General features: G+C 40.3%; 1 protein-coding gene across 1 annotated transcript in view; it reads right to left on the bottom strand.

Moving 5' to 3' along the window:
- Positions 1-27627, bottom strand: part of fat1a (FAT atypical cadherin 1a) — a 120838-nt gene that overhangs the window by 52439 nt on the left and 40772 nt on the right. The window contains exons 5-8 of the mRNA XM_088342086.1: positions 18180-18515; positions 13839-14055; positions 12692-12760; positions 11497-11636 (exon numbers count right to left, since the gene is read on the bottom strand). Of these exons, the coding sequence (XP_088198212.1) occupies positions 11497-11636; positions 12692-12760; positions 13839-14055; positions 18180-18515 (762 nt within the window). The remainder of the gene's footprint in view (positions 1-11496; positions 11637-12691; positions 12761-13838; positions 14056-18179; positions 18516-27627) is intronic.

A 27627-nucleotide genomic window follows, 5' to 3' on the forward strand; every position in this document is an offset into this window, starting at 1 on the left:
TAAGCAGCCATTCCAGGCATGTCTTCTCATGTCATGCCAGACATCATAGAGCAGCAGTTCCCTGATGTCTCACCAGACACACAAATATACACACCGAAGTGCATCGAGTGACCCAATTATCATTTTGTTGAAATGCGTTACCGAAATGAACCATCAATTCACTCGCGCAAACCAGAAATCATTGACGATAAGACTCCGCAAGTGATTACAAAATGATGACATCCCGAGCGAAAACGCAAATGTTAAGGTTGTGTTGTGTGTGTGACTGTGTGTGTCTTTGTAAGAGAGAGCGATTGAGTGAGGCCTCCTCTAGGGAATGCTGTGCAAAGGCATGACTGTGACTGTGTGTACATATGACAGATGGAGCCACACTGAAGGACGGGTAGGAAAAAGAAGACGCATTGGCGTTGAAAAGGAGGTGCTCGGGCTCAAAAAAAGGGATAATACTTAGAAAGACGCATGCTTATGTGAGGATGCTGTGAAAACAAAGTGTCTGAGAAGAATAAAAGCAGAAAGGAAGTGTTTACGTGTTAGCATTGTTTTTAAGTTTCATTCAAAATAGTTCCGCAGTACAGGAGTTGTAGCACCATTTCTGAATGCACTAAGAGGTTTCAACATGCCCATCCTCTATTGCAGAGGTAGCACCATTTCTGAATGCACTAAGAGGTTTCAACATGCCCATCCTCTATTGCAGAGGTAATGACAACCCAAAATAAAGAAAAAATTCCACTTCTCAAATGTATCGAATGGATGGATTGTGCAGTTCAAAGCAGGGATAGTAGAATGTATTCACCTTTTTTGTTCAAAAGCATAACAAAAATGTACAGTTTATACTCACATATAAGCCTTATAAAAAGAAAACTACGAATTTGCGAAAAAAATTTATTTGGCATTTTATGTTTATGAAAATAAAGACAATCTTGAATCTTGAACCTCTTGGAGTGCCTTGGCTTACCCCCAACGATACATGTCCCCTTATTTGAAAACCATTGGGATTACATACCAACCAGGGGTCAGAATTCAATGTCTGCATTAGTATATCTGCGTTTTCAAACGGTGTTATAATATTCTTATGAAGATAAATTAGCACTGAAGCTGCTACTTTTTCTTTACTGTTAGCAGAGCTATTATTTTACATTTAAAATAGTTATTGGAGTATGGACAATGCATTGCCCATAAATTGATTTATATTCCATAGCAATTTCAAACACCAGGTGTCAGCATTTTAGCAACTGCTGGCATCCTGTTGTCCTGGGTGCATGGCAGCAGATAGGAAAAACATACAGAGAGAGATCAACACAGCCAAGAAGATTATTGGCTGCTCTCTGCCCAGGCTGGATTGCCCTCCAGGCTAGCTTGCCAAGTTGTAGCAAGTAATTGCCACCATCAACTTTTTTCCCTTTCCCATAGAGAAATTGCGCTACGGGGAGTATTCTCTTAAACTCTTAAGGCAAAACGCACTGCACTTGGTTGTTCATGAACTGCTAATGGGAGAACTGGTCTTTTTGTTCAAGTTGTTGACCGATATTTGTGCACATGAATTTGGTTTGTTGTACAGCCGTTTAGAAGCATTTTTGTTTGTTTGGTTTCTCGTTGAACATTTTTATTTTATTCATAAATATTTATTCGCACAACATACATGCCCAGTGTGTTTATTTAATGTTTCCCTGCCCTCCAGCAGTTTTACATATCAGTCTTATACAGAGCCCATCACTTAAAGATGTACATTTTGTAATATAAGTATTAACCAAATACTTGCTAGAGACAGTCTCTTCCCAAGGGCCTTCATCTCCCTAAACAAGTGCCAAAAACTTAAAATATATATCTTGCGAATTTTTGTGTATGCTAATGTTGTTGCACTATTTTTCATTGCACTATTGTTAACCTCCAATATTATTTTATTGCACTATAACTTGGGCCAGTCTCTTAGGATTACATTATTGATATTTTTGTCAGGATTGCCCATTGCCCTCAACTGGGGCCCGCTCGTTTGGCGCCAGCTGCAGCTCGTTGCCTGATTGGCTCAGCTCCTATTTAAAGTCAGTGCTGTCATTCACTCCTTGTCAGTCTGTCAACATCTGCATGTGCAAGGCAAGCATTTTGACTCTGTCCAGTATTCTGCTCGTGTATCCAATTTGCCGGTATCGATCCCGTCTGTCCCGTCCTGTCCGGTATCTTGCTTGTGCATCCTGTATCAGGTATCGATCCCGTCAGTCCGGTCCTGTACGGTATCTTGCTCTTGTATCCAGTATCCGGTATCAAACCCGTCAGTCCCATCCTGTCCAGTATCTTTCTCGTGTATCCTGTACCCAGTATCGATCCCGTCAGTCCCGTCCTGTCCGGTATCTTGATCGTGTATCCCGCATCCGGTATTGATCCCGTCTGTCCCGTCCTGTCCGGTATCTGCCCGTGTATCGATCACGTTTGTCCTGTCCGGTTTCAAACTCGTCTGCCCCTAGATTCCTATTTTCCCGCGCCTGACTTCTCTGTCTCACTTCTTCTGCCCAGCGAATCGCTGGCATTTGTGTTCCAGCGCATGACTGCCTTGTTTCCGTAAAATAAAGCTTGGTGCGAAAACGTTATGTGTTCGGGTTCTGACAATATTTGCCTATTTATTCTGGAAGTCTTATCTTTAGAGGCTTCATTACATGTTTAGCCCGGAGTCCCATGTCTAATCTCCCTTGCATACAGTGTTTCACCACGTAGAGACCAATAACAATAAAGACTATTCTATAAAAAAAAAGGATGCTTTGGAAGGAACATGGCTTCAATACAATTAAGTAACCTTTTGTGTGGAATTGAGAAGCAGCAGGTGGGTGCTTTGTGCTGGTTGCCCCCAACTGAGCCTGGCTTTGGAAAGACATAGCCTCCCTGCCAGGTGGCAGGTTGTGGGCATCGGAAGCGGGCATGCTCATATGTTCCCAAAACAGGATTAACACCACATTACATCCTCCTTTCTTTTAACGAAAGAGTATACAGTGGTACCTCTTTATACAAGACCACTAAACACAAAGAACGACTTCTTTTTAACAGATGTTCGGAGGAAAATACAGTTCACAAGCAGTCCGAGAGGCTACCACTAGGGTACGCCAGAAAGACATCCGTTATGCGCACGCAAAAAATGTGTGTGTTCATTTTAAGTGTACAGTAAGTGCTTACGTATCATCAACAGTCTCTTGGTGTCATACCTGTCAACCTTGGCCAGTTGATCCCCTTTTTAATGATCAGAAATCCTCATTTTTTAGGCGATAATAAACATCACAAACACAATGCAGTACCTATCTACTCGCAGCAAAATTGACTATGTAGAATACCGCGAAAGTATTAGCGATCTAAAATGACGTCATCTGCTTCAAGTGACAGACACCATCTGTATCAAAGCCAAAATAGGCAAGGCGAGATCTGTGGATTTTTTTAAAAAGCGTCGCTGGGGATGGGGCTTGTGCTTGTTCTTTTATCCAAGGACGAAAAGGAATGTTTGAAATACAGTCAAATGTCAACCCAATCCCCCCCAAATATTTTTTTTTAAATAATTTATTCAAACATGTCTAAGAAACACATAACTACTTATGCCAAAAAAAGAAGCTTGACGGGCTGCTATGACGATTTCAGCCAGACACTCGTGTCAGCAATTAAAATATTATGAAGTTACTGACACCACCTTAAATAGCATCTTACTGTATATTTTATGCTTAATTATTTTTGTTTGTGTTTTCAGTGAACATAAAGATGTGTTTTATAGCTATTTAGGGTTCACTTGTACAGGGAGGCTACAGTTTAAGGCAAGTAATAATTTTAAGGTTTTTTTTTTAAATGAAATTTAAAACCAAGACAACAAAAAACATTTAATGCACAAATTACAAGGTGCCTTGTACACATAACCTGGCACAGAGTTTAAGCCATGGCAAAAATAATCGATGAGCCACTTCTCATGAAATGTAAACTAGTCCCAACCAAACATCTTTGTCCACAGTTGCTATGTGTATTGTGGGTAGACCCACGACTAAGTCTGTCTGAAAGGCCCTGACTGAAACCAATCGATGTTTTGATAGTTCTAACATTGTGCTCACGCCATGTTGCCACTGTGCATCAGCCAATTATTAAACAAAACATTTGATAAATGTTGCTAGACCGTTTTAGTTCAAACAAATATAAATTTAATGTGTTCACATTTTTAAGACTTTCGCAAATTGGAGTAATGACATTTTAACGGTGCTTAAGGACCTACTTCAATTCCTTTTAAGACTTCAAAGATTCGGGGGAACCCTGTTGTATGCTTTTGGGAGGAAGGGAGTGGACCATTAAGTTTTCAATTCTTTTATATCGGAAACATTCGCCTGGTTCGAGCTCCAAACATGATTCTGTAACGAATTAGACTCGTAAAAAGAGGTATCACTGTACGGGAAAGCATATTTGTCAAATGAGAAACTAAAGCGATTGAAAATAGGCCAGCGTTTATCTCCACATGACTGATGGGGAAAGAGATTATGAAGCAGAAAATTCACGAGGGTGCCTTTTAAAAAGTGTATTCACCCCAGCTGGTTAAAACACACACTTAGACTGTTAGACAAAGATCAGTAAATGTTGTCTTCAGAGAATTGAGGATGAATCACAACTCATGATTTTTTCCAATGGGCATAAGAATTCTCCATTGGGAAGAATCTTCAAGGGGGTTGTAAATGCAAGCACTGTACCTTTTTTGAATTAATTATTCGGTTGCATCCTCTCTCCAGTTAGAATAGTCCTATTAGAGCCAAAACTATTGTTTGATATTGAAAAATGAGCTTCCGTTTTATTTTTTGTATTAAAAGTTAAAAAACACTAAAAACCATTCATACAAAGCAACAAAGACAGGAACAGTCTCTTTGGGAAAATATGTCACAGTCTGGCTGTCAGGTTTGGTTTTCTCTTTCTTCTTCTTGCTCTACCTTGCCTTTTTTGGTCACTTCCTTCTTGGCTCTTATTTCAACTCACACCTTTTGTCACTAGCCCTGATTGCTCCCTATTCGCCTCTCCTGTTCCCCTGTTTTTGAGCATGATGCTAGTTTGTTGCCTCTTTCATCACGTTTCAAGCCTTTATGTCACAGCCTTGTTTTTGTTTCCAGTGTACCGAACCCTTGCCTCCTTTCCTGACCACGATTACCGCGTGCCAAACATTTGGACTTTCACCTTCACTAATGTGACTTAACCGGATCACTGACACCTTGCCTGCCTATCGGACTATGATTGTTGCCTCGTCCCTGACTTCCTGCGCACTGAACCATGTCCAAATAAAAACATCTGATCTGAGTTTCAGCGCTGTGTATATTGGCGTAAATACATGGGATTGTGTCTAGGCTAATTTTATCAAATGTGGCCTTGGAGTACTTGTACACGTTCTTATTGTCAGAGAAAAGTAGCCTTAACTTCATAAAGAGACCACAAACATGCTCCTACTCAAGCACACCTTTAAATTTACTTAGGTACTTTACTAAGCTTTGCAAATCTTAGGTTAAAATAAAATGCATTACAGTATAAAACGTAAAAAAAAATGTTAGTGATATTTGTCTATTTGTGTTCAATAAATGATGGAAAATTTGTTAATTAGTATAATCCATTCCAATAAAAGGTTTAAATCTAGAAATGCTTTGGGAAAGTATTAGTTGTATTACAGCATTATTTTAAAAGTGACACACACCACTCCATAACTACGACAGGAATATAGTTTTTGGGAGTTTTTTTGCAAATGTATTAAACCTGAAACATCTAAGAAACCACATAAGTATTTACAGCATTTGCTCTAAATTAAGCTCAAATGCATTATGTGTCCGCTGATCAATCTTGAGACATTTCTATAACATCATTGAGTCTACCTATGGTAAATTTAGTTGATTGGACGTGGTTTGGAAGGACATAACTGTATATTTTATGTCCCATAGTTGAGAATGCGTATCAGCGCAAAAACATGGGTGTCAAAGGAAATGTCTGTACACCTCTGAAAAAAAATTGTCTTAAGGCACAAATTTGGAGAATGGTACAGAAAAATGCTATGAAGGTCCCGATGAGCAATATTGCAGACATGGAAGAAGTTAGGTAAGGACCTTTACTATTGGAGGTGAGAGTCACTCTATCAGAACTCCAATGCTCCTTTGTGGAAAGAGGAGAACCTTCGAGAAGGACTACCATCTCAGTAATCCAACAATCAGGCCTGTATGGTAGAGTGGCAAGACATAAGCATTTTCCTAGTAAAAGGCACTTACAGCGTCGATGGATTGTACCAAAGAGAACCTGAAGGAGTCTCAGCTCACGAGGAACAGAATTATCTGCTCTGATTAGACAAACACTGAACTTTTTAACGTGAATGCAAAGCATCGTGTTTGGAGAAAACCAGGCACCGGTCATCATAAAATCAATATCATCCCTACAATGAAGCATGCTGGTGGCAGCATCATTTGCGGGGATGTTTTTCAGCAGCAGGAACTTGGGAACTCAGGTTATGAGAAAAGATGAATGCAGCAATTAGAGAGACATCGTAAATAAAAACCTGCTCCAGACCTCCTTGACCTCAGACTGGGTCAACAGTTCATCTTTCAGCCGGACAACGACTCTAAGCACACAACCAAATATCAAAGGAGTAACTTAAGGACAACTCTGTGAAACTCCTTGGGTGGCCCTGCCAGAGCCCAGATTTGAATTTAAATGAACATCTCTGAAGAGATCTGAAAATGGCAGGTCACTGATGCTTCCTATACAACGGATCTTGAGCGGAGTTGCAAGGAGGAATGAGCAGACCTGCCAAAAAATATGTGTGCGAAGCGTAAACCATATTTAAAAAGACTTGAGGCAATTATTGATGCCAGAGATGCATCAACTGAGTCTTGATGAACCTATTTCATCAGAGACAAGAATTATACTCACTTCACCTTTAAGGGTGGGTCACAAGTGCAAGTTTGTGTCTGTTGCCGAGGCTTAAAGAACGTGGCAGGCAAGACAGAAGCAGAACAATAAAAGAAGAGACATATTGCAGCTGAGCGAGGGCGTCTCGGCTTTGCCTCAACTGAAGCGACGGCGGCAAAAGAAGCGTTATGATGAAAGGCCGCATTCATAGCAAGAAACAACAAACCGTTTCTTTCTTAGCAGAGGACAAAGAATAGCAAAGGCGAAGAGTCTGGAAGAACCCAAAAAACTAGCATGTAGCTACTTTACAGAATCTCAGAGACAAGGCGTGACCGTGAGAAAGCAACTCAAGGGAAAAAACAGGTAGTTTTACAACAAAAAGAAGTACATTTGCAAATAAAGTTAAGCAATGTTGTGTTGTTTTCTTTCTGTAATGAAAAAGAAACAAAAATGAATAACGGCTTGAAGGGGGAGTGTGTATTGATCATTAGATGCTGCTCTCTGTGTGTGTTTGGTGTAATCAAAAACCATTTCTAAAAAGCACAGGAAGGATTACAAACTACTGAGACTCAGTTACTAAACTTAAGCATTTTTTTTAAATAAATGCAAGTTTCTCAACCTACAAGTACTTTTGAAAAGGGTGTGTTTATATGAGTTTATATGAGTTCATAAATTTTTGCTTAGTGAAGGACGTGTCTTTTACCACTAAAGGTTGTTAAATAATACACTCTCTCTTTTATAGAATGTACATGTTGAATAAAAGATTCAAAATGCCCAGATTTTGATTTAGAAAATGAATATATTTATAAAAAAATATTTTGAGTGTCACATACTACTAAAATGTTCATCTTCAAAGAAAACATCATTACTATGCATTGTGTTCTTCCAAATGTGTGCTATTTGGGTATCCGTAGTGGAAAGAAGAAATATCTACTGTTCCTTCTTACTTATAGTAAGGTGAGGTTCCAGCAATGCAATATAATAAAAGCTCAATAAAGTTATGTTCATAGATATCCATCCATTCATCCATCCATCCATTATCTGCACTGCTTATCAGTAGGGTCGCGGGGGTGCTGGAGCCCATCCTAGCTATCTTCGGGCAGTAGGCAGGTTGCACGGCACACAAAGAAAGACAACTCACTCACTCATCCACACCCAGGGACAATTTGAACTGGCCAATTAACCTGAAAGCATGTTTTTAGAATGTAGGAAGAAACCGGAGTGCCGGGAGGAAACTCACGCAAGCACGGGGAGAACATGCTAGTCCGCACAGGTTAATAGCTGGATTTGCTCCCAATACCTCAGAACTGTACCACGCTAACCACTCAGACGTTGTGCCGCACTTGTTCATCTATATTCGTATAAAAAAATCAAATACTGAAAACAATGGAATTTAGTTTTCATCATTCCATATCAAGAAAAATAAGGGTTTTAAATTGTCGCGGTGTGCTAATCATCGCAGCGAAACGTTTCATTTTGCATGACTGCAAATCATAATCCACAGAAGTTATTTGCCTAACAATCAACAAACAACTGATCAACCGCTGCTGCCTTCATCATAAACTAAGTACATGGCAGCTTTTTCATGGACAAAATCAAGCACTATTTAAGGACTTTCAAAGCCGCCTTTTCATTTTCTCTAAAAGAAAAAAATACTTTGTAAATCATGTATTTTGCAGATCCACAAATATATTTCTTGGAGTTCTTCCCAATACAAAATTTACCACTGGGAAATTCTACCACAATTTTGTGTATGTCCCCTAAAAAATGACCATAACTGATTCTTAATCTTTGCACAAATACAAATGTCATAGTTCCTTTTTATGTATAGCCAGCATCTGTTCCCTGAGGCACAATCCCCGTAGGGGGAGAACACGCTTCATAGGACGATGCCATAATAACTGCAGGGTCAGCGCCATTTTTAAGATGACTTGTTGTGGAACAACTTCAAGCATTTACAAGCACATCACCTAAAATTCCAGCACTTTTTATCCTTGAAAAGAAAACATTCAAGCTAAAAAAAAAAATCAAGGATTTTGAGCACCTGCACAAACCATGTGCATCAGGGGTTGCCAAACCTTCTCAAGCTGCGTTACATTTTGTTAATAAGTAGCACAAAGGGCACCCAGTTGGATATACATTTCTAATATAACAACATGGTATTACAATATTGTGACTTTAGTTCACAGGTGTCAAACAGGCGGCCCGCGAGACAACACTCAGAGAAGCGCAAGAGAAGAACAAGCTGAAGGTTGAAATATGTCACCTTGATGTTGCCAAAGCCAGGTGCCTCGAACAAAGACACTGTAATTGAATGTATTTCTCTCTCTCTCTCCATCTCTCTCTCTTTTTTCTCCACCCCTTTTCTCCCACTCTCTGTCTCTGTCTCTTTCACTCTCTGTGTCTCTCTTTTTCTCTTCCTTTGTTGTTTTTTGTCTCTTTCTCTCTCTGTGTCTTTTATACTCTTTTGCTCTAACTTCCTTTTTTCCCTTTTTGCTATTTTCTCTTTCTCTCTTCATACCCTTCGCGCTTTCTTTTCCCTTTTCTCTCCTTTTGTCTTTCTATTTCTCTTTGATTTCTTACTTCATCTACCTTTCTTTTTCCCCTCTATCATGACTTTTTATCTTTTGTTTCTCACACTTTCTCCCTTTCTCTCTTTTTCGATTCTTTGTCCTGCCCTCTCTCTCGTTTTCCCTCCCTCTTTCTCTTATTTCTTTATCTCTCTTTTTCTTTCTCTTTAATCTACTTGTCCGGCCCCCGACAGAATGTTTGGTCTATCGTCTGGCCCCCGAGTTAAAATGAGCTTGACACCCCTGCTTTAGTTATACCGCGTTAATTATTGTGCACCACAATCAAGACCCCTAAACTAAACAAACCTAACTACCTATCCACTACACACAAGTACTGTATTTTTTGGACTATAAGACGCTCCGGAGCATAAGTTGCGCCGGACAAGAAAGTGCATAATTGAGAAGGAAAAAACATATATAAGTTGCACTGGAGTAAAAATCTATTTTTTGGGGGACATTTATTTGATAAAATCCAACACCAAAAAATGTCATCTAAAACGGCAATTAAAAAATTACCAGTGTCATGCCGAAAAATGTCCCTCCTAGCAGGAGGGTACATACATCAGGAGCGCAGAAGTCACTAAACCGACTTAGTCTCCATTTTGTGGGGAATGTCATAGAAAAGTAAAGCACAGAGCATTTGGACCAATAATTTTTGAGAAAAATAAAAATATTTACTTTGGCGAAATGACGATTGGTAAACAAATGTGGTGTCAAAGTAAATATGTTGAACCTGCTCAAAAGTTATTTCAATACAAAGTACAAATTCTCTTTGCTTTACTGTTCTCTTACGTCACCCCCCCAAAATGAGAAACAAAGACATTTTAGTGATGTTTGCGCGATTGACGTATGGTAAGGGGGGCATTTCAAGCAAGGGGACATTTTTCAACACTACACAACAAGGTTAAAATGATGAACACTATAGCGCCCTCTTGTGATGTAGTGTAAAAATAGCATGTGAAATGATATAATAATAATAATAATAATAATTTCCTTTGTATTGTCATTCTTTGTAACAATGTACACAGAACGAAATGTCGATACACCTGACCCGTTGTAGCGAGCCGATGCAGCCGCAGCCAACAGAGGGCGCCGCCATTTTACCAATTAGGTATGACTCGGCCGAGGCGCGAACCAGCGACCTCCAGACGCTCCCCTACTTACGACCATCCGACTTACGATAACATGTAGATACGACAATAAATTTCGGGATGGCGAAAAATATCCGGACATTGCTGTAAGTTAGATTTTGTATTGTGTGCACCTTTTTCCGAGTACAGGACATTACTGTGCTTCTTCTCACAGTATCCACATGCTACCGGCGTGTGGCACTGTGAGAGGTCACCCAGCATCCACCCTGAAGTAAAAAAAATATCCGCTTTCTCTTCCTAGTTCGTAGGTAAACATTGTATACTGACTATGTCTATACTATCTCCAGCGCGCTTTGAAGAACTTTGAAATTGTTACTGTTTAATATCTGGTGCATCCATTCAATATGGAAGTGTAAAGATGAGGCGAGCTGTTTCATAAGAAACGAAAGTGGAATAAGAAAGCTTGATGCGGTTGAGAAAATGGTTCGATCGCTTATTTTCGGCCACTCTCTAACATGGAAGAGGACTTCTTGAAGCTTATCTTCCAAAAGTAAATTACACTTAACTTTATTTATCTTTATAGAGCATATCATTTGTTTTAGTACAAACAGGTTACTTATACAAGCCTTAAACATACAAAATATAGCACTGAAACAACTTACGAACAAATTCAACTTACGAAAGATCGTCCGGAATCGATCTCGTTAGTAAGTAGAGCAGCGTCTGTACCCTGTCATAATGTGTTAATAATTTAACAAAAAGAATTAGTCTCACTAGGGTGGAATCGCACCCCTGGCCAACCTATGAAAAAAACTTCAACTTATAGCCTGGAAAATGCAATAATTACCCTAAATAGGGATAGTGGTCAAGTTATATACATTTATAAGGTACATTACTATTACTAGTACTAATGTATACAAGATCTCCCATCCATTTTCTATTCAATAAGTTTTCGTTACCTGCGTGCTAACTGTCCTTGTCCCATCAGTGGCCTCCACCGTCAGATTATAGTTGGACTTCTGCTCCGCGTCAAGCGGCCTCGCCACAATCAGGGTTCCGCTGGCTTTGCCGACATCAAAGCGGCTGTCATAGTTTCCACCTGGACAAAGGACAAGTAAAACCGGTCATGCTGCGAAAAAGGGAAAATATTATGCAACGACTCCAGCGTATGTAGGAATGAAAAATGCACAGCAATCTAAATGGGAACTTGTTTAAAGCTGCTCTATGTTAGAAATATAGGCACAATTATCTGTGTAATGGCTTTTTGTGTCAAGATATGACAATTTTCTTAGGTAGCAGATTAAAGAGGAGTGCAAAGTTTTATTTTTGCAGGCGGTAAGAGCAATTAAAATCTCAATTCATTTAATACAGCAGCTCTAAGTGATACAGGCGGTGTTTAAGTAGCAGTTTTGTACTAAAATGGATACAAATATGACGTGTTTCTTATGGCGTTTGTTTACATGACAACAGAGGGACCTAAACACTTAAAAACAAGACATTTTTTCCCCAGAAGATGATTAAATCTGAAAAAACGCTGATTTAAAAGGGATTGAAAAAATGAGAAGAATTGTGTGCATTGTTAATTGAAAATCCTCTTCTCAAGGACATCAGGCTAAAATCAACAGTATGAAGAACTGAACAAAAAATGAAAAGTCAACATCCATTTTAAGAGGGTCGCACATATATATGCATCTTAATTTCCTTAAAAAACATTTATTGGAATTTGGGTGAAAATCCCTAAATCAGATTTCAGCGTGACAATGTATCACACTACACTAAAATAGAAAAGTAGCTATGAAAATTACTCGTTCCGATTTCTGAAAATTCAAATTGTCATAAAGAAAGCTCTGCATTGCCCACAATGTTCTTCTTTATTTTAGATGATAATTCAATGACCATAATATAGGATTTAATTACAGATTATTACCACCAACTCAGCAACTGGGATGCACTTATGGTGTTTTGTCATGTTTGTCGTCATGTAAACGCAGCCAAAGTAAAACATCATATGACACTCAACACAATATGAAAAGGGATGACAGTACGACAACGTGATAACCAATAAAAGGGCAAATGACTTTCAAATCAAAATCAAAGTGGAGGTCAAAAATGTGCCACCGGACGTATACTGTAACCGAGCCTGCCAGCAGCTACCTTCTGCTGTACAGTTGTGGTCGCAAGCCATCTGTAGAACGTAAAACATCTCAGTGTCTTCTATGCCGCCTTGAAAGCATAACAACGGACAAGAGAGGAAAGAAAGGGATAGTGGTTGAGAAGAAAAAGTGTTAAATAAGTTAAGCCTAATCTTTGCTCAGAGATAAGAAAATGAAACATGTTAGAATTACAAATCAACTAGTTCATTAATGTTTTTAAATTGATATGGACCTTTAAGTAAATATTGAAGTTGATGGGTTAAATTTTTAAAAAGTACCGTAAAATAAACTAAATGTTTAAAAAGGAATTCAATTTCATATGTAAAAATGACTGCGAGTAAGCTGTCCACACAGAGGTGTCTAAACTTTATATTAAAAGAATACACCAGCCACTTAAGGTTTTAAAATTTATATAAAGGGACACTGTGTAACATTTGACTACTGAATATCGCTGAATTGTGTAATGCTACTGAAAACAAGTGCTACGAAGCACCACAACAAGGAATACAAACTATGGAGTCTCAAAGTCACTGAACTAAACAATTGTTCTCGTTTTTTGTTAATTGTCTTTACACTTGTAGCAGCAAGATGGCAGACAATCATCATGTTAGTTATCTATAAGTGAGTCTCATGTTATATAAAATAATGCAAATTTCATGACCGAGGAGTATATAATATTTATTTGACAGTTTTATTCAATGTTGTACACAACGTCCATCTAAATTCAACACACAAAAATCTGTGTTTTTTATTCTTTATTATAAAGAAGCCTCATAAGTAAGGTTAGTTTGAATTACACAAAAATGAATAGTAAAATAAAAACCCTGAATAAATAGTTTGATAAGTATAAACAGTTTGCATCTTGGGGTGAATAAAAATGCATGTACTATGTATAAAACATTTAATAAAAAATATTTAGTAAATTTTGAGGCCGTTCATAGCATGCTAGACAAATAGTTTTCGAAACCCTGGTTTGATAATTATTTGCAAAACCTTTGGTTTTTTAAGAAAATTCTGAATAATAATATCTACATATCGGTGTGTGTGATCCCCCAAATTTCCCACAGGGTCCTCAAGATTTCTTTCAAGTTAAAAATTTAATCTTTTTTTTTAGAGAGTACAACGCAAATATTACTCAAAGAAGCTACCTGTTATCTCGAACCACACTGGAACGTCCGAAGACTCTGTGGCCACCACGCCAACCATGTGCGCGACGGGGTCGCTTTCCATCACCGAGAAGGAGAAGGGCGACTCCTCGAAGACCAACGGGGCCGCGTCCTCCGGTATTTCTGGCTTTGGGACCCACTCGATGTGGAGGCGGCATGTGGATGACTTCTGAGGGCGCCCGTTGTCCACTGCTTTGATCTAGCCCAAGCAAAAAATAATAGATTAGCTTTTTTGTTAAATACAGATAAAAATGGGGAGAGTTTGGGTTTTTCTGAGTGATTATTTGACAGGATATTGGCTCGAGACTCCATATAAATAGCAAATATTCCAAACTAGCAAAGACCATTGCAGTGATGAGTAGATGCAGACATCTATCTATCCATCGACCGTATTATCTGCACCGCTTATCCTCAGTAGGGTCGCCGGGGTGCTGGAGCCCATCCCAGCTATCTTCGGGCAGTGGGCAGGGGACACCCTGAACTGGTTGCCAGCCAGCCACAGGGCACACAGAGATAGACAATTCGCTCGCTCATTTACACCTAGAGACAATAAGGACCGGCCAATTAACCTAATAAACATGTCTTTTGGAATGTGGGAGGAAAACGGAGTTGCCGGAGTAAACTCACACAAGCACGGGGAGAACATGCAAACTCCACACAGGAAGGTTTGATCCCATGACTTCAGAACAGTGCCGCGGACGGGCTAACCACTCATCCGCCATGCTGCCTAGATGCAGATATATTTGACCCAAAAAATCTTCATATAATGTACAGTTTTAATGAATTTATTTATGTTATTGTATAGAAATATGGGGAATTGCATATAAGAGCAATATAGAATCGCTTATTTGGTTATGGGGCCGGTCACACAGCCGTTTGCGGCTGAATCACGGCTAAAATTTTGCGTTTTTTTTTTGCCCGTGGTTGCCCGGGATGGAAAATGCGCAAAATTGGCTAACCCGCTGTTCATCGGTGGTATGCCCGCAAAACAGACGCCTGCGACTGTTCCGCTTCCTCATCGCGTCATTTCTGCGTCATTTTCTCGTGTGGACCACGGGTATAAAAGCTCCCGAGCCGGTGTTGTGCCCAAATCCGACACCTACGCAACACCCACCCCACCGCCTCGCGTGACTTTTTCATCCACGTCAACAAACGCATTCTGTAGAATACGATCGCACTTTATTGTTTAAATAAACGCGTTATATAGACTAGGATCTCCCAATTGTTATAATTAGCTCGCTTTATAGTTTTAATAAGCGTTTTATATAGAATCCGATCGCTTTCGTTGGAAGCGCAGCAGAATGCGCGTTCACGCGGGGGGGGGGATTTTATATACGGTGTGCATTACTATTCAATTACGTTCACATCAAAAATAAAGACGGAGTGGATTAAGTTGTATTACGTTTCCAACAAATGCAAGACGATGTGGTTTTAGTTATATGTTCGCCATTATATTCCCTAGAAGTGAGATAAAACGAGGTAAAGGTGGTTGTATTAGCGAGGGGATGGAAATCTCGGCACCGGGCTGTAGCAATCATAACCGCACAAGACACAGTCCCGTGAAGATCAAGATTTCAAGCTATGGCATCATTTTTATTTTATTATCTTCAGGGATGTGATTTGACCAAAGTGAAATTATCTGAAAATTAGGCGGGGGTCTGGGGGCCGCGGGCACCCAGCTAGGTCCAGGGCAGTGCCCTGGTGGGGGGAGAAGTGGGGCGAAGCCCCCCGGAGGTCATGGGTTTTCCGTGTTTTTAAGTACTTTCAATGCACTCAGATGACAAAGAAATAGACAAAACAACAGCATACATTTTCAATGTATTTTGAACTATCCCATATAAAATTACAGTTTAAGTCAACTCAAAATCAGTCACATTAAAAAACATTGGACTGCCTTTGCTATTAAAAACTATCACTGAGAATATCATCATATCTAACTCATGTGATTACTAAGTTAACACATAAATCATGTTGAAGAGTTCAAATTTCATGAACAAATAATTGTATCATGACCAAATGAAAAGTAACTCATATTAGAACATACCATAAATGTCTTTGTTATAGAAGAAGATGTTATCTATAAATGAAAGTACTGTAGTGGGTTGTACATAATTCACCCACGGAACCATTGTTTAGTTAGCGAGTTCCTAGGGGGACTCTTAATTCGGCCGGTTCTAGCCACTCTCGTGTTTGTTTTGTTATCGCCAGTTTAAATGTCATTAAAGCAGCTTTCGTTGGCACCTTTGTTTGACACTCCGCTTACGACTCCCGTCTCTGCTCGCTACATTGGATCACGTCGGGGTCACCAACATTTGTAGATAATTCCTTCTCTAACCAGTCCGATCGAAACTTGTTTTTTTACGATCTTAGCAATTTCTTTAACTCGCGGAGCATCTTTGCGTTCGATCTCGGACATCTTTCTTTAAACACTCGGCAAAAACGTGTGAGAAATGAACAATGGCATACTCCTACGCCTTTATAAGGAGCGCGTTTATTGGTCAACACGGAGACTTCAACCAATCGCAAGTACGTTTCATTTCAGTTACGGAAACACTAAAATGGAACGCTGTCGAGACGAAATCGTTTTTTTTACCATTTAAAAGAATCGGAAATTTTAAAATTTTATTTTTGGAGCGAAAGCGGAATTCCGCGAATTAGCGGAAAAATCACATCCCTGTATCTTGATAAGAAATGCCTAGAAATAAAAATGGAGTAAGACGAGATCACTACGCTGACGGGGGGCGGGGGGGGGATTAAGGGTGATTGTTCTTTCTTCTTTATTCGTTATACATTATCGATCAGTTCATAATACGCTACAGAGCTTAGGAGCCGGGACTCTTACTCCCAACCAAAAGGCAAAGTTAAGGTCCCAGAATTAAAGCCCTGCTGCGAATGCACCTAAAGATTTATTCGAAATGAAGAGAAACTACGCTGACGGGGATCCATGTTCACCCCCTTGACGTCACGAGCACAAATGACGTGTGATCGGCAAATCGCGCTGTATATATAGAAAGGCGTTTGACTGTCACACGCGTAACACGCTAATTTCACGTAATAACACCGCGATACAGGCGCAGAACATGCTATTACCATGCTCCACCCACGATTACCCGCTGAAATTTCCCGTCCTACCCATGTGTAACCACGCCCTGGCCGCGGCCAGAGCACGTCGTTCCGCGTCATTTCCGCGTCATTACTTCGTGTTGACCACGTGTGCGGCACGCGGTTTAACACGTGCTCAAACTTTTGAGCAGCTCAAAAGTTTTGAACGCGGCCAACCACGTGAAAATTTCCGACCGCGAGTAAAGCACTGCTCTATCTCGTCTATATGGCGGTCTCAAAACGTCCAACAGCGCATAACAGCATCTGCTTAACGGCCAGAAGTTTCTGGCCGTGGTTCAGCCTCAATACGCTCGTGAAAGGCTGTGTTCCCGCGCTCTGAAGAATTGAGCAGCTCAAAACATTTTCTCGCTGCCACCCGCGCGCGAATTTCCGACCTCGCGTTAAGTACCGCTGTATCTCGTCTGAATGGCGAACTCAATGCGTCCAATAGCGTCCGCCTCAAAGGCAGAAATTTCTGGCCGTGATTCAGCCGTAAATGTCTGTGTGACCGGCCCCTAAGGAAGAAAAGTATGAGGATTGTGCAGAATGCTGGGTATAAAGAACATACAAACAAACTATAAAATCCAACAGTTTGAAATGTAAATATATAGTGAAACTTAAACCTCCTCTTAGTATACAAAGCAGGTAAGCACCAACTCGCGACAAATATTAAACAGTTGTTTATTTACAAAGCAGATTTATTATCATATCAAGGGAACCCATAACTTCAAGGTCCAATATTCTAGCACAACATTCAAAAGCATTTGTACCACCCAAAAAGGTATTCATTTACGAAAGATTTAGAGGATGACCTTAAAAATATCCAAAGTTTACATTAATTTGAAAATCATATCCTACAATAATCCCTTGTTTTGTTCAAATACTTTATTCTTTCTCTTACTCTTTGTAATGATTGATGTTGTTGCTTTTGTGCGGTGCTTGGATAAAAAGCCAAGAGTAATCAACAGGTCAAGATTTTGAATCTAGACTTCATTATTGTTTTTGAAATGTTACAGTCATTGACATTTAAAAAAAATATTTTAGTCTGTTGATGCAGACATTAGAGTATCAATATTTGAGCAACACACTTATAAATTAATTAGGTAATATAAATGTTTAATTTTATAAAGAGTAAAGAAGGAAAGACATTTTTTTCTATGCTTCATCTCCCCAAGTGACTCTCACTGCAAGGGCACCTGTCTCAGACTTCTAAAAACTCACCGTGAGGATGTCGTACTCCCCTGCTGATGAAAACTTCTTAGATGACACGGCTCCCGTCTTGGGTTCGATGAAAAACTTCCCGTGCTCGTCGCCTTCCTCCACGCTGTAGGAGATCTCGGCGTTGGCGCCTTGGTCGATGTCTGATGCGATGACCCGGTACACAGGGTCCCTCCGGGCAGCGGATCGCTCTTTATCAGGATTCCGTTCGCGCTCGGGAAGCTTGATCTTGTAGATTTTCTCCAGGAAGAGCGGACGGTTGTCATTCTCATCCAGCACGCGCACGATGACGCGCACCGTGGTGGATTTGGCCGGAACACCTTGATCAGTGATGGTGACCTGTGCAGAGAAATAATCATAATATATAATACCAATTTTCATGAAACACCACATAGTACATAGCTCCCACCGTAATCCCTTATTTAATCCAGGAATAGTCAAAACCTTCAAAGTCAAAACCTTTATTGATTTATTTTTAAAGAGGTCTCTTATACATACCAAAGAACAAATCCAAATTTACAATCCACAAATAATAGTAATGTACCTTATAAATGTATATTTAAATTTTAACTTTAAGTATAATCTTGCTAACATTTGCACTATTGGGGTATTAAATGTGATTAGTTGACGAGCAGCACGGCTATTGAGTGGTTAGCGCGTGTACGGCACAGTTCCGAGGTCATGGGTTCAAATCCAGACACCAGCCTTCCTGTGTGGAGTTTTCATGCTCTTCATGTGCCTGCATGGGTTTTATTTCTGGGACTCCGGTTTCCTCCCACATGGCAGGTTGATTGGCAAGTCCAAATTGCCCGATTGTGTAAATGAGCGAGTGAATTATATGTCTCTGCAACTGGCTGGAAACCAGTTAGTCGGATGGGATGGGCTCCAGCACCCTTGCAACCCTACTGAGGATAAGCGGCACAGAAGACGGATGGATGGATGATTAGTTACCAACTAGGGCACTTGTGCAGATAATGCAGCTTTTCTTGGAACCTGATTTAGGCAAAAATATAAATTTGGCCCCTAAAAGTGAAGTATGCACTTATGTTATAAGTGTGAAGATATATGATCATTATATTGTTGCCAGTTTTGTTTGGAACGTCGTATTAAAATTGATGAATGAATTAAAATAAAAATGAATTAAAGATTAAATGTGAATGTTTTAAAACTGTCCATTTTATTTCAGATAATACTCTGTTGCCATCATGTAGACATTAATGGAATTATTAAAATGTGGCTTTAGCATGTTGACAAGTCCAACTTTGTTAGCGATAGATATCATCTGTTGATGCTTTTGTGGAGTTAGATCATTTTGTTGACATGATGGCTTTTAGAAAAACTTGACATAGAAAACCTTTTCGTGTAGGTTGGTTAAGCCGTTTAACGTAAGTGTACTTATAGAACGCAAGGTTGTAGACACACAGGCAGGAAAGGGGCGAAGCGACTGTTTAGCAAATCAGAATACAGAGCGCAATCCACCAACAAATTCCACAAAGTATCAAAACTACAAAAAGTAAACCACAATACAGCAAGGGATTACTACATTATGAATGGTTTAATTTGAATCTTGAAAACTTACCAGAGGAGAAAAAATGCCATTTATCGCAAGTTCTTGATTATTGAATTGAACTCCTTCATGAATAAGTTAATTAAATTCCTTAGTGTGCATGTTTTTGTAACACACTACTTCCTAATTCATTGGCGCGGCTACCGTGTATTTTGGCCTTAGGGTGGACTTATACATCTCAATTGCCAAAGTGGTGAACATTTTGATTTTCACACAAAGAACAGATGCCATGTTATGTGTCATTAATGAGGCTTTTATTTCAGGAATGCCAAAAGACAAACCCTATTCTTAGGACATTTCAACGCACATGACGGTACTGCTGGCAAGAGAAGCCGCAAGGGCACAACAAATGTTGCCGCCGTTAAGAGGCATCTGCCAGCCACACACCATTTACTAGCATCGTTTCAATTAGCCTGCTAATGTAGTTGTTTGGGGCGTCTGCAGATGTCCGCCAAAACACACCATTGAAAGAAACTCTATGTCTCTCTCGAGAAGGATTGGCCAGCTAGTTCTATTAGCTCTAAATATACAAAACCATATCCACTATGGGTGTAATTGTGAGCTGATGTAAGGTGATTATGGTATCATGTGAGATAGGCTGAGACCATATGTTGTGTTAAATAATAATTCAATTTTTACAGTGGATAATTTCATAAGTGTTCAAATAAACCTTTTCACCCTTTACGCTTTCTGGAGCTTCATTTTGTCAGCTTCAGGCATTTCTGCATTTCTCGCCAACTGGGTTGCTAGCATTGGCGGATTGTGTCATGGACACTAGCATTAGTGACTAGTAGTCCCAGCAGTGGTAAAGATAAGTATTGGTAAGACCAAATAAATCAAACAATGTTCAAGTGTGTAAATTTGTAAGAAAACTGTGGCTCTTTCACAAATAAAGCCCATTTGGTTGCTCATTAATAATTAAATGTTTGGGGACTTTTTTTCACCTTTAGTCTCCTGAATTTAAAACTTGGCGATTATAATGGCTGAATGAATAGAACAGCATTAGAGAAATTAAACGGTTCTTTTAAACAGAAGAAATAGCTAAGCTACAGTTATAATTGTAACATTTGAAGATTACGAACATCACGGCGCTGCATAAATTAAATACATATGCAATAATAATGGGGTTATTCACGTTGAAGATGTATTCAAATTTTTCATTTTAGAAATATATATTTATTAACAAGCAAAATCGTCACGTCCCAGTCTAAGGTGTATTTTCACAGTGTTTTGTGTTTTAAGTCATGTTTATTTGCATAGCTTCTAGACACAAGATTTCTCAAAGAGCTGTAGTTTGTCTTCATCCTTTTTTTACAGCTACAATAAAATTAAATGGCTATGGTAAAGATGCCTCCAATAAGAGACTGGATCTTCAATTTAGCGATGAATCAATCATTACTTAATCGGTAATAAGTATAATACAGAGCTCTTTGATGCTTTACAATACATTCCGGAGAGGTAGAGGGAAGACCTCAACCAATTTGTGCTACTTTAACACACACACAAAAAAAACAGAAAGGTAGAGAGGAGACCAGACCAAGTTTTGCTACTATTTCTATGGCAAATCTTCAAAAAGGGAGAAAGGAGACACACTCAAGTTGTGCTACTACTTCAACATAACGTCTAAGGAGCGGTAGAGAGATGCTAGTAATCTTAACTACTTCTATAGAAAATACATGAAGAGGTAGAGAAGAATGACGACCAATATGTGCTACTACATCTATATAAAATCAAATTAGAGGTACGGGGGAAACATGACCAAGTTATGCTACTACTCCAATAGAAAATCAACAGAAAATTGGAGAGGGGATACAACCAAGGTGCACTACTACTTCTATAGAATATATGCAGAAAGGAAGAAATAATCAAGCTGTGCAACTACTTCTATAAAATAATCTATGGGAAGGTTTAAGTTGAATTGGGTTTTAGAATGGCAGCATAATGAATGACTGGTCAGCTTGTTCACCTCAGAGGTGCAGCGTTTAATTCCAGCTCCCAGCCTCCCTGTGCTGAATTTGCATGTTCTCCCCGTTCCTGCGATTTCTCCAGGTTTTACGGTTTATCACGTACCAAAAACTTGAATTGCATGTCGATTGGTGAGTCCATATTGTCCCTAGGAATAAGTGTGTCGCCTTATATTTAAAAAATCAAGTATTTCTTGTAAGCTTTTTATACAAATTCATCAAATACTATCATCACCAGTAATTCTTTATTTTCATAAGTTGAAGGATTTTTTATTGTATTTAATTGACTATAAGGGATTTAATATAATACAAATTAAATTTTGCTCAATGCAGTAGGGATATTTCACAGGGACTTAGGGCTTGGGGTCAGTGTGGCCTGGACAAGAATTATGTTTACATAAAAACGAGAACGAGGACAAGAGGGGGCAGCGGGAAAAGGAGACGAGGTTTCTGATAAGCTTTATTGTTTTGAGCCCTCTAGACGTGGCGGCGTCTTCCGGCGAGGAGGTGGCGGCTGCGCGCCCGTGGGAGGAGGAGTTCCTGGCCCGCCCCAGGGGAGGAGTCAACACGCCCCATGGGAGGGGCCGATGCCCCGATGTGTCAAAAAACGGAACAAAGACAGACAGGATCGGAGATTGGGAGATGGGAGGTTCGACAAGACTAATTAGACTAATTCGATCATAATTCTGCAAAATTCGATGGAATTCACTTAAGAAATAATTTAAGAAAATAAATCTGACCCTGTGTGGAAAAGCCTGTCTCTTGTCAATATGTTTCCCTAATTAAGAAAACGAGCATGCATTTGTTAGGAGGAAAAAGTTTGTGTTTGGTTAATGGAGTCAGATAACAAATTTGAACAATTTGGTAAACGCTAAATTGATAATATATACTTTTTTTCCCTAACAAATTGTAAAGATACGCGATATGTTTCTTCTAACTGCATGTTGTTAAGGCCATTGTCGCATGAGGACTCTAAACGGTACGGCCACGGGAAAATGTTTCATTAAATATCCACTCATTTTTCGGGATCAATACTAATTAATTGATTATTTTAAAAAATATGACTAAGTGCATCTAATGTTTTCAAAAATTTTAAAGTTTTTAGCCCAAAGGAGTGTTTTGTTCAGTAGCTGTTAATGTCACAGCTGGACCTGTTAATGTCATAGCTACTTAACTATTTAAATTTCTCAGTTTTGAAAGTAGTGAAAGTCGTTTATATAGCTTCTTTGATTTTACAATGGTGTAAATTTTTACTCTTAAATTGTTGCCGTACATTTAAAGATTTTCAGTAGACTGTTTATTTTACTGGTGTTTTAAATACAGCTAATAAAATTGAATTTGCTCAAGTCAACCTCAATCATTCATATGAGGTCATTGCACCTCGTAAGGATTTGTATTTGCACAGCAGTGTAGCACCCAGGTAGTGATCTACTTTGTGCTCAAGGCATGCTGTTTAAACCCACTGTTCACAGCAGATGTTCGGCCTCCTTCCCTGTTTCCCCCCTTCTGTTGTGCCTTGTTTCCACTCTTCTCGGTCCAAGGACCTGATACCTTAGCAGGCCCTGGCATGTCCCACTTCGCCGGTCCCCCTCCCCCAACCAGACCAGTGGGCTGGCCTTTCTACTCAATGTCTTTTTACACCCAGAGACATCAACCGACCAACCCCCTACGTGCTACCAGTCGTCTGTATCATTGTAAAAGAGCGATACCCCTACCGCCCAAAACCCCCCTCATACCTCTGGGTCAACCACCCCCAACTTAGTGTACGTGTGTGTGTGTGTGTGTGTGTGTGTGTGTGTGTGTGTGTGTGTGTGTGTGTGTGTGTGTGTATATGGTTTTACAGGGTCATGAAAGAGCAGTGAGAAAAAAAGGCATCCGGATTCCAACGCATGCATTCACGCACACACACATATTAATACACTGAAACCTTAGGTGCTATGGTAGCACATGAACCTTAACACGTGTTCCTTTCATCCATCAGAAATGCACAATGTAGGAGTCAAACTTGCTGCACAACCGAGGTTCTATTGCAGAGCTATCTTAACAAAAAATTAGTTTAGTAAGTACATAAGTCTGCATTCATACTGAGGGTAGTGATTTCTAAATCAGATTTGTTTTCTTCAAATGTAATACTTTTTTGGAAATCTGTTCACACTGGAAACAAAAGGTTAACGTATCACATTCATGGGGCACATGTTTAAACAAAATTGAGGCTTGGTAAGTTATAGTACTACTTCTAGGTTAAAAGGGACAGTGTGTATTAATTAGCAACTCTTAGTGGTAAAAAAAATGTCATGCCTAAAAAGAAAAAAGAAAAAAAACACTACTGATTTAATCTCTTACGTTCCTGCAAAATTCGCCTAAAATCCCAATCCAAGACATACCAAAGTAAATTAAATGCTGTTCTTAAACCGTTTGAAGAATATGGATGGTTTTGGGCTCTTTTGAAATGTAACACACTGAAGTTTCACTGCTAGTGCTACTAACATTGAGTAATCTGAGTTGGGGCACAAAAAAATAGAAGGTTTTTATTCCCGCCTGATTTTTTTTGTAATCAAATGCCTGCAAAAGAGTAAACCTTAGCTGGAAAACAGGTGAGACAATAGCTTGAAGCCTTACCTAGCTAGTATCATGTCAAATTTGACCACAATCTGAAAAACTAAACATTGTAGTTCACAAATTTTTCAAATGGTAGGTCTAGGCTTTGCCAAAAGTGGCCATTTGGAGATTTCACACACCCTAAAAATTTACTTCTGTGTATTTTACTTTTCACAAGTTTTAGACATTGAAAAACAGTTGTAAATGTTTGACTTCTTTTCTAGATGTGAATCCATGATTGTGCACACATGCGTAAAGTAATGAAAAATGAAAAATGAATCATGATTGGCTTTGCGCATGTTCACCTTTGGCTCTGATTTGAATAAACACCATAAATGTGTATATTCAGATTCAGATTCAGATCTACTTTATTGTCATTCTAGTACACGTGTATACAGAACGAAATGTCGATACATCTGACCCGCACAGTTTCCTTGAATGTACAGATATAAATAAAATGTTGTATTGAGTTGTAGTATTGAGTGCTAATAATATACTAAATAATTATGGCTATGTATAGTATTTTACAGTAGTGCAAATAGTGCAAGAGGAGTAGCCAACCAGATGTGCAAAATGGGCAGTCAGGTAAACAAGTCAGGTAAAAAGAACAATAACACTGTAACAATAACGCTGTAAGTACAATAGTGCAGAGAAACAGATGTGCAAGGAGTGGCTAGCTATAAAGAACTGCCAGTAGTGCAAAAAGTCAAACAGAACCCACAGATGTACAGATTAGCAGCAGTTTAGATTTACTATGTGTTTGAGTGACCATTTAACAGTCTAATGGCCAGGGGGACAAGACTATTGTGGAACCTGGTGGTCCTGCACCGCACACTGCAGTACCTCTTCCCAGAGGCTAGCAGAGTGAACAGTCCATGATGGGGGTGAGAGGGATCCCTGATAATGTTCTTAGCTTGGGATAGGCAGCGCTTCTGGCCAATGTCCTGAATGGAGGGAAGAGAAGTCCCGATGATTTTCTCTGCTGTCCTCGTCACCCTCCTCACACTACCCCAGTCGGTAGCGCTGCAGCCTCCACACCACACAGAGATACAGCTGGTCAGGATACTCTCTATGGTGCCCCTGTAGAATGTGATGAGGGAGGGTGGGGGCAGGCGGGCTCTCCTCATCCTCCGCAGGAAGTACAGGCGCTGCTGTGCCCTCTTAACCAGTGATGCAGTGTTCACGGACCAGGTGAGTTTGTTTGTGATGTGCACCCCTAGGAACTTGATGCTGCTGACAACCTCCACAGCCTTGTTGTTGATGAAAAGTGGGGCATGGTTGGGCTGGTTTTTTCTGAAGTCGACAATGATCTCTTTAGTTTTGTCAACATTCAGGACCAGGCTGTTGTCCCTGCACCAGCCCACCAACTGCTCCACCTCCTCTCTGTAGGCCAGGTCGTTGTCGTCCCTGATGAGGCCCACCACTGTTGTGTCGTCCGCAAACTTCACGGTGTGGTTTGTGGCGGACCTAGGGACGCAGTCGTGTGTCATCAGGGTGAACAGCAAGGGGCTCAGGACACAGCCTTGGGGGGAGCCCGTGCTGAAGTTGATGACATCGGAGATGTTCTGACCAATCCGCACTGTCTGGGGTCTGTCAGTGAGGAAGTCCAGCAGCCAGTTCCGCAGGGGGGTGTTGAAACCCAGGAGTCTCATTTTGTCTACCAGGTGTTGTGGGATGATGGTGTTGAATGCTGAACTGAAGTCCAGGAACAGCATCCGCACATGGGTTTTCTTCTCCTCTAGGTGTGTCAGGCTCAGGTGAAGCGCAGAGGAGCTGGCATCCCCGGTGGAGCGGTTTGTCCGGTAGGCAAACTGAAAGGGGTCGAGTGAGGAGGGGAGACTGGAGGTGATGTGCTCTTTAACCAGTCTCTCAAAGCACTTCATTATGATGGGAGTCAGTGCAACGGGCCGGTAATCGTTGAATGATAAGATCTGGGGTTTCTTTGGCACTGGGATGATGGTGGCAATCTTAAAGCATGATGGTACTGTGGCTTGGTCTAGCGAGGTGTTGAAAATGTCTGTTAGTACACAAGCCAGCTGATCGGCGCACTCCTATGGACCCGCCCTGGAATGTTGTCCGGGCCTGGAGCCTTCCGTGTGTTGACCCTTCTCAGGGTCCTCCTCACGTCAGTTGAGTCCAGGTGGAGCGCTCTTTCGTCCTGATTTGGAACCGCTTTCGCTGCAGGGGTGCCATTTTGTGCCTCGAACCTCCCAAAGAAGTTGTTGAGGTCATTCAGAAAGTCCATGCTAGTGTCCTGCACAGGGGCGGTGGTTGTATATATGTATGTATGTACGTTGGGATTTTATTGGCTAACCAATGTGTCAATCCACTTTCAAATCAAGCACTATTGGCTAAAGATTTTTGAAGGTGAATCGGTCATGACGTTTTTTGGGTTTTTCCAAAACAGGCTCTCATATGTTGTCACCGGGCTAAGGACTGTAAAGAAAGCTTGCAATTGGCGGTGTCAATCAAAAAGTCAGAGGCCCATGGAAGTATTGAAAATAATCTGACTAGTCTGTTTATTTTTAAAGGGGAGTAATAAGCCCAGTATGTCCGGAAACAAAGAAGATTGTCAAACAATGCAGGAATTCTTTTTAGGTGGATTTCTTCTTATCTGTCGGCATTATTGTGTGTTTTGGAGCAAATATTTTACATGGTTCGATTCACTGGATTTCCGGGAATGTAGCCACACCATATTTGTGGGAAATCGTATTATAAGATGACTCCCAGGATATGTTATTGGTGGGCTATGCCAGCTTTATAGTTTTTGGATATCCTGTTTCAGACTGATCATGTTTCTGTGATGAGTATATCTTGAAATGGTCATTATACCTTAAATCCCAAGCAATTAAGGTTTTCCATGATATGAGGCATGACATATTTTAGTGACTGGTGACATTGTGAAGACACAACCATTGGAACGTCTCATCTCATCTCATTAGCCGTACCGCTTATCCTCATTAGGGTCGCGGGGGGGCTGGAGCCCATCCCAGCCATCTTCAGGCAGTGGGCAGGGGACACCCTGAACTGGTTGCCAGCCAATCGCAGGGCACACGGGGACAGACAACTCATTCGCTCATTCACACCTAGGGACAATTTGGACCGGCCAATTCACCTGAAATGCATGTTTTTGGAATGTGGGAGGAAACCGGAGTGCCCGGAGGAAACCCACGCAAGCACGGGGAGAACATACAAACTCCGCACAGAAAGTCTGGAGCTGGATTTGAACCCACGACAGGTTCCCATGACATGAACTGTGCCGCACAAGCGCTAACCACTGCGCCGCCGTGCTTTCCCCATTGGAACGTTAAGGGGTTAAATA

The sequence above is a fragment of the Urocampus carinirostris genome, chromosome 8, assembly GCF_059441175.1.
Source record: "Urocampus carinirostris isolate Australia breed hairy pipefish chromosome 8, RoL_Ucar_1.0, whole genome shotgun sequence".
In the NCBI taxonomy this organism is placed as follows: Eukaryota; Metazoa; Chordata; class Actinopteri; order Syngnathiformes; family Syngnathidae; genus Urocampus; species Urocampus carinirostris.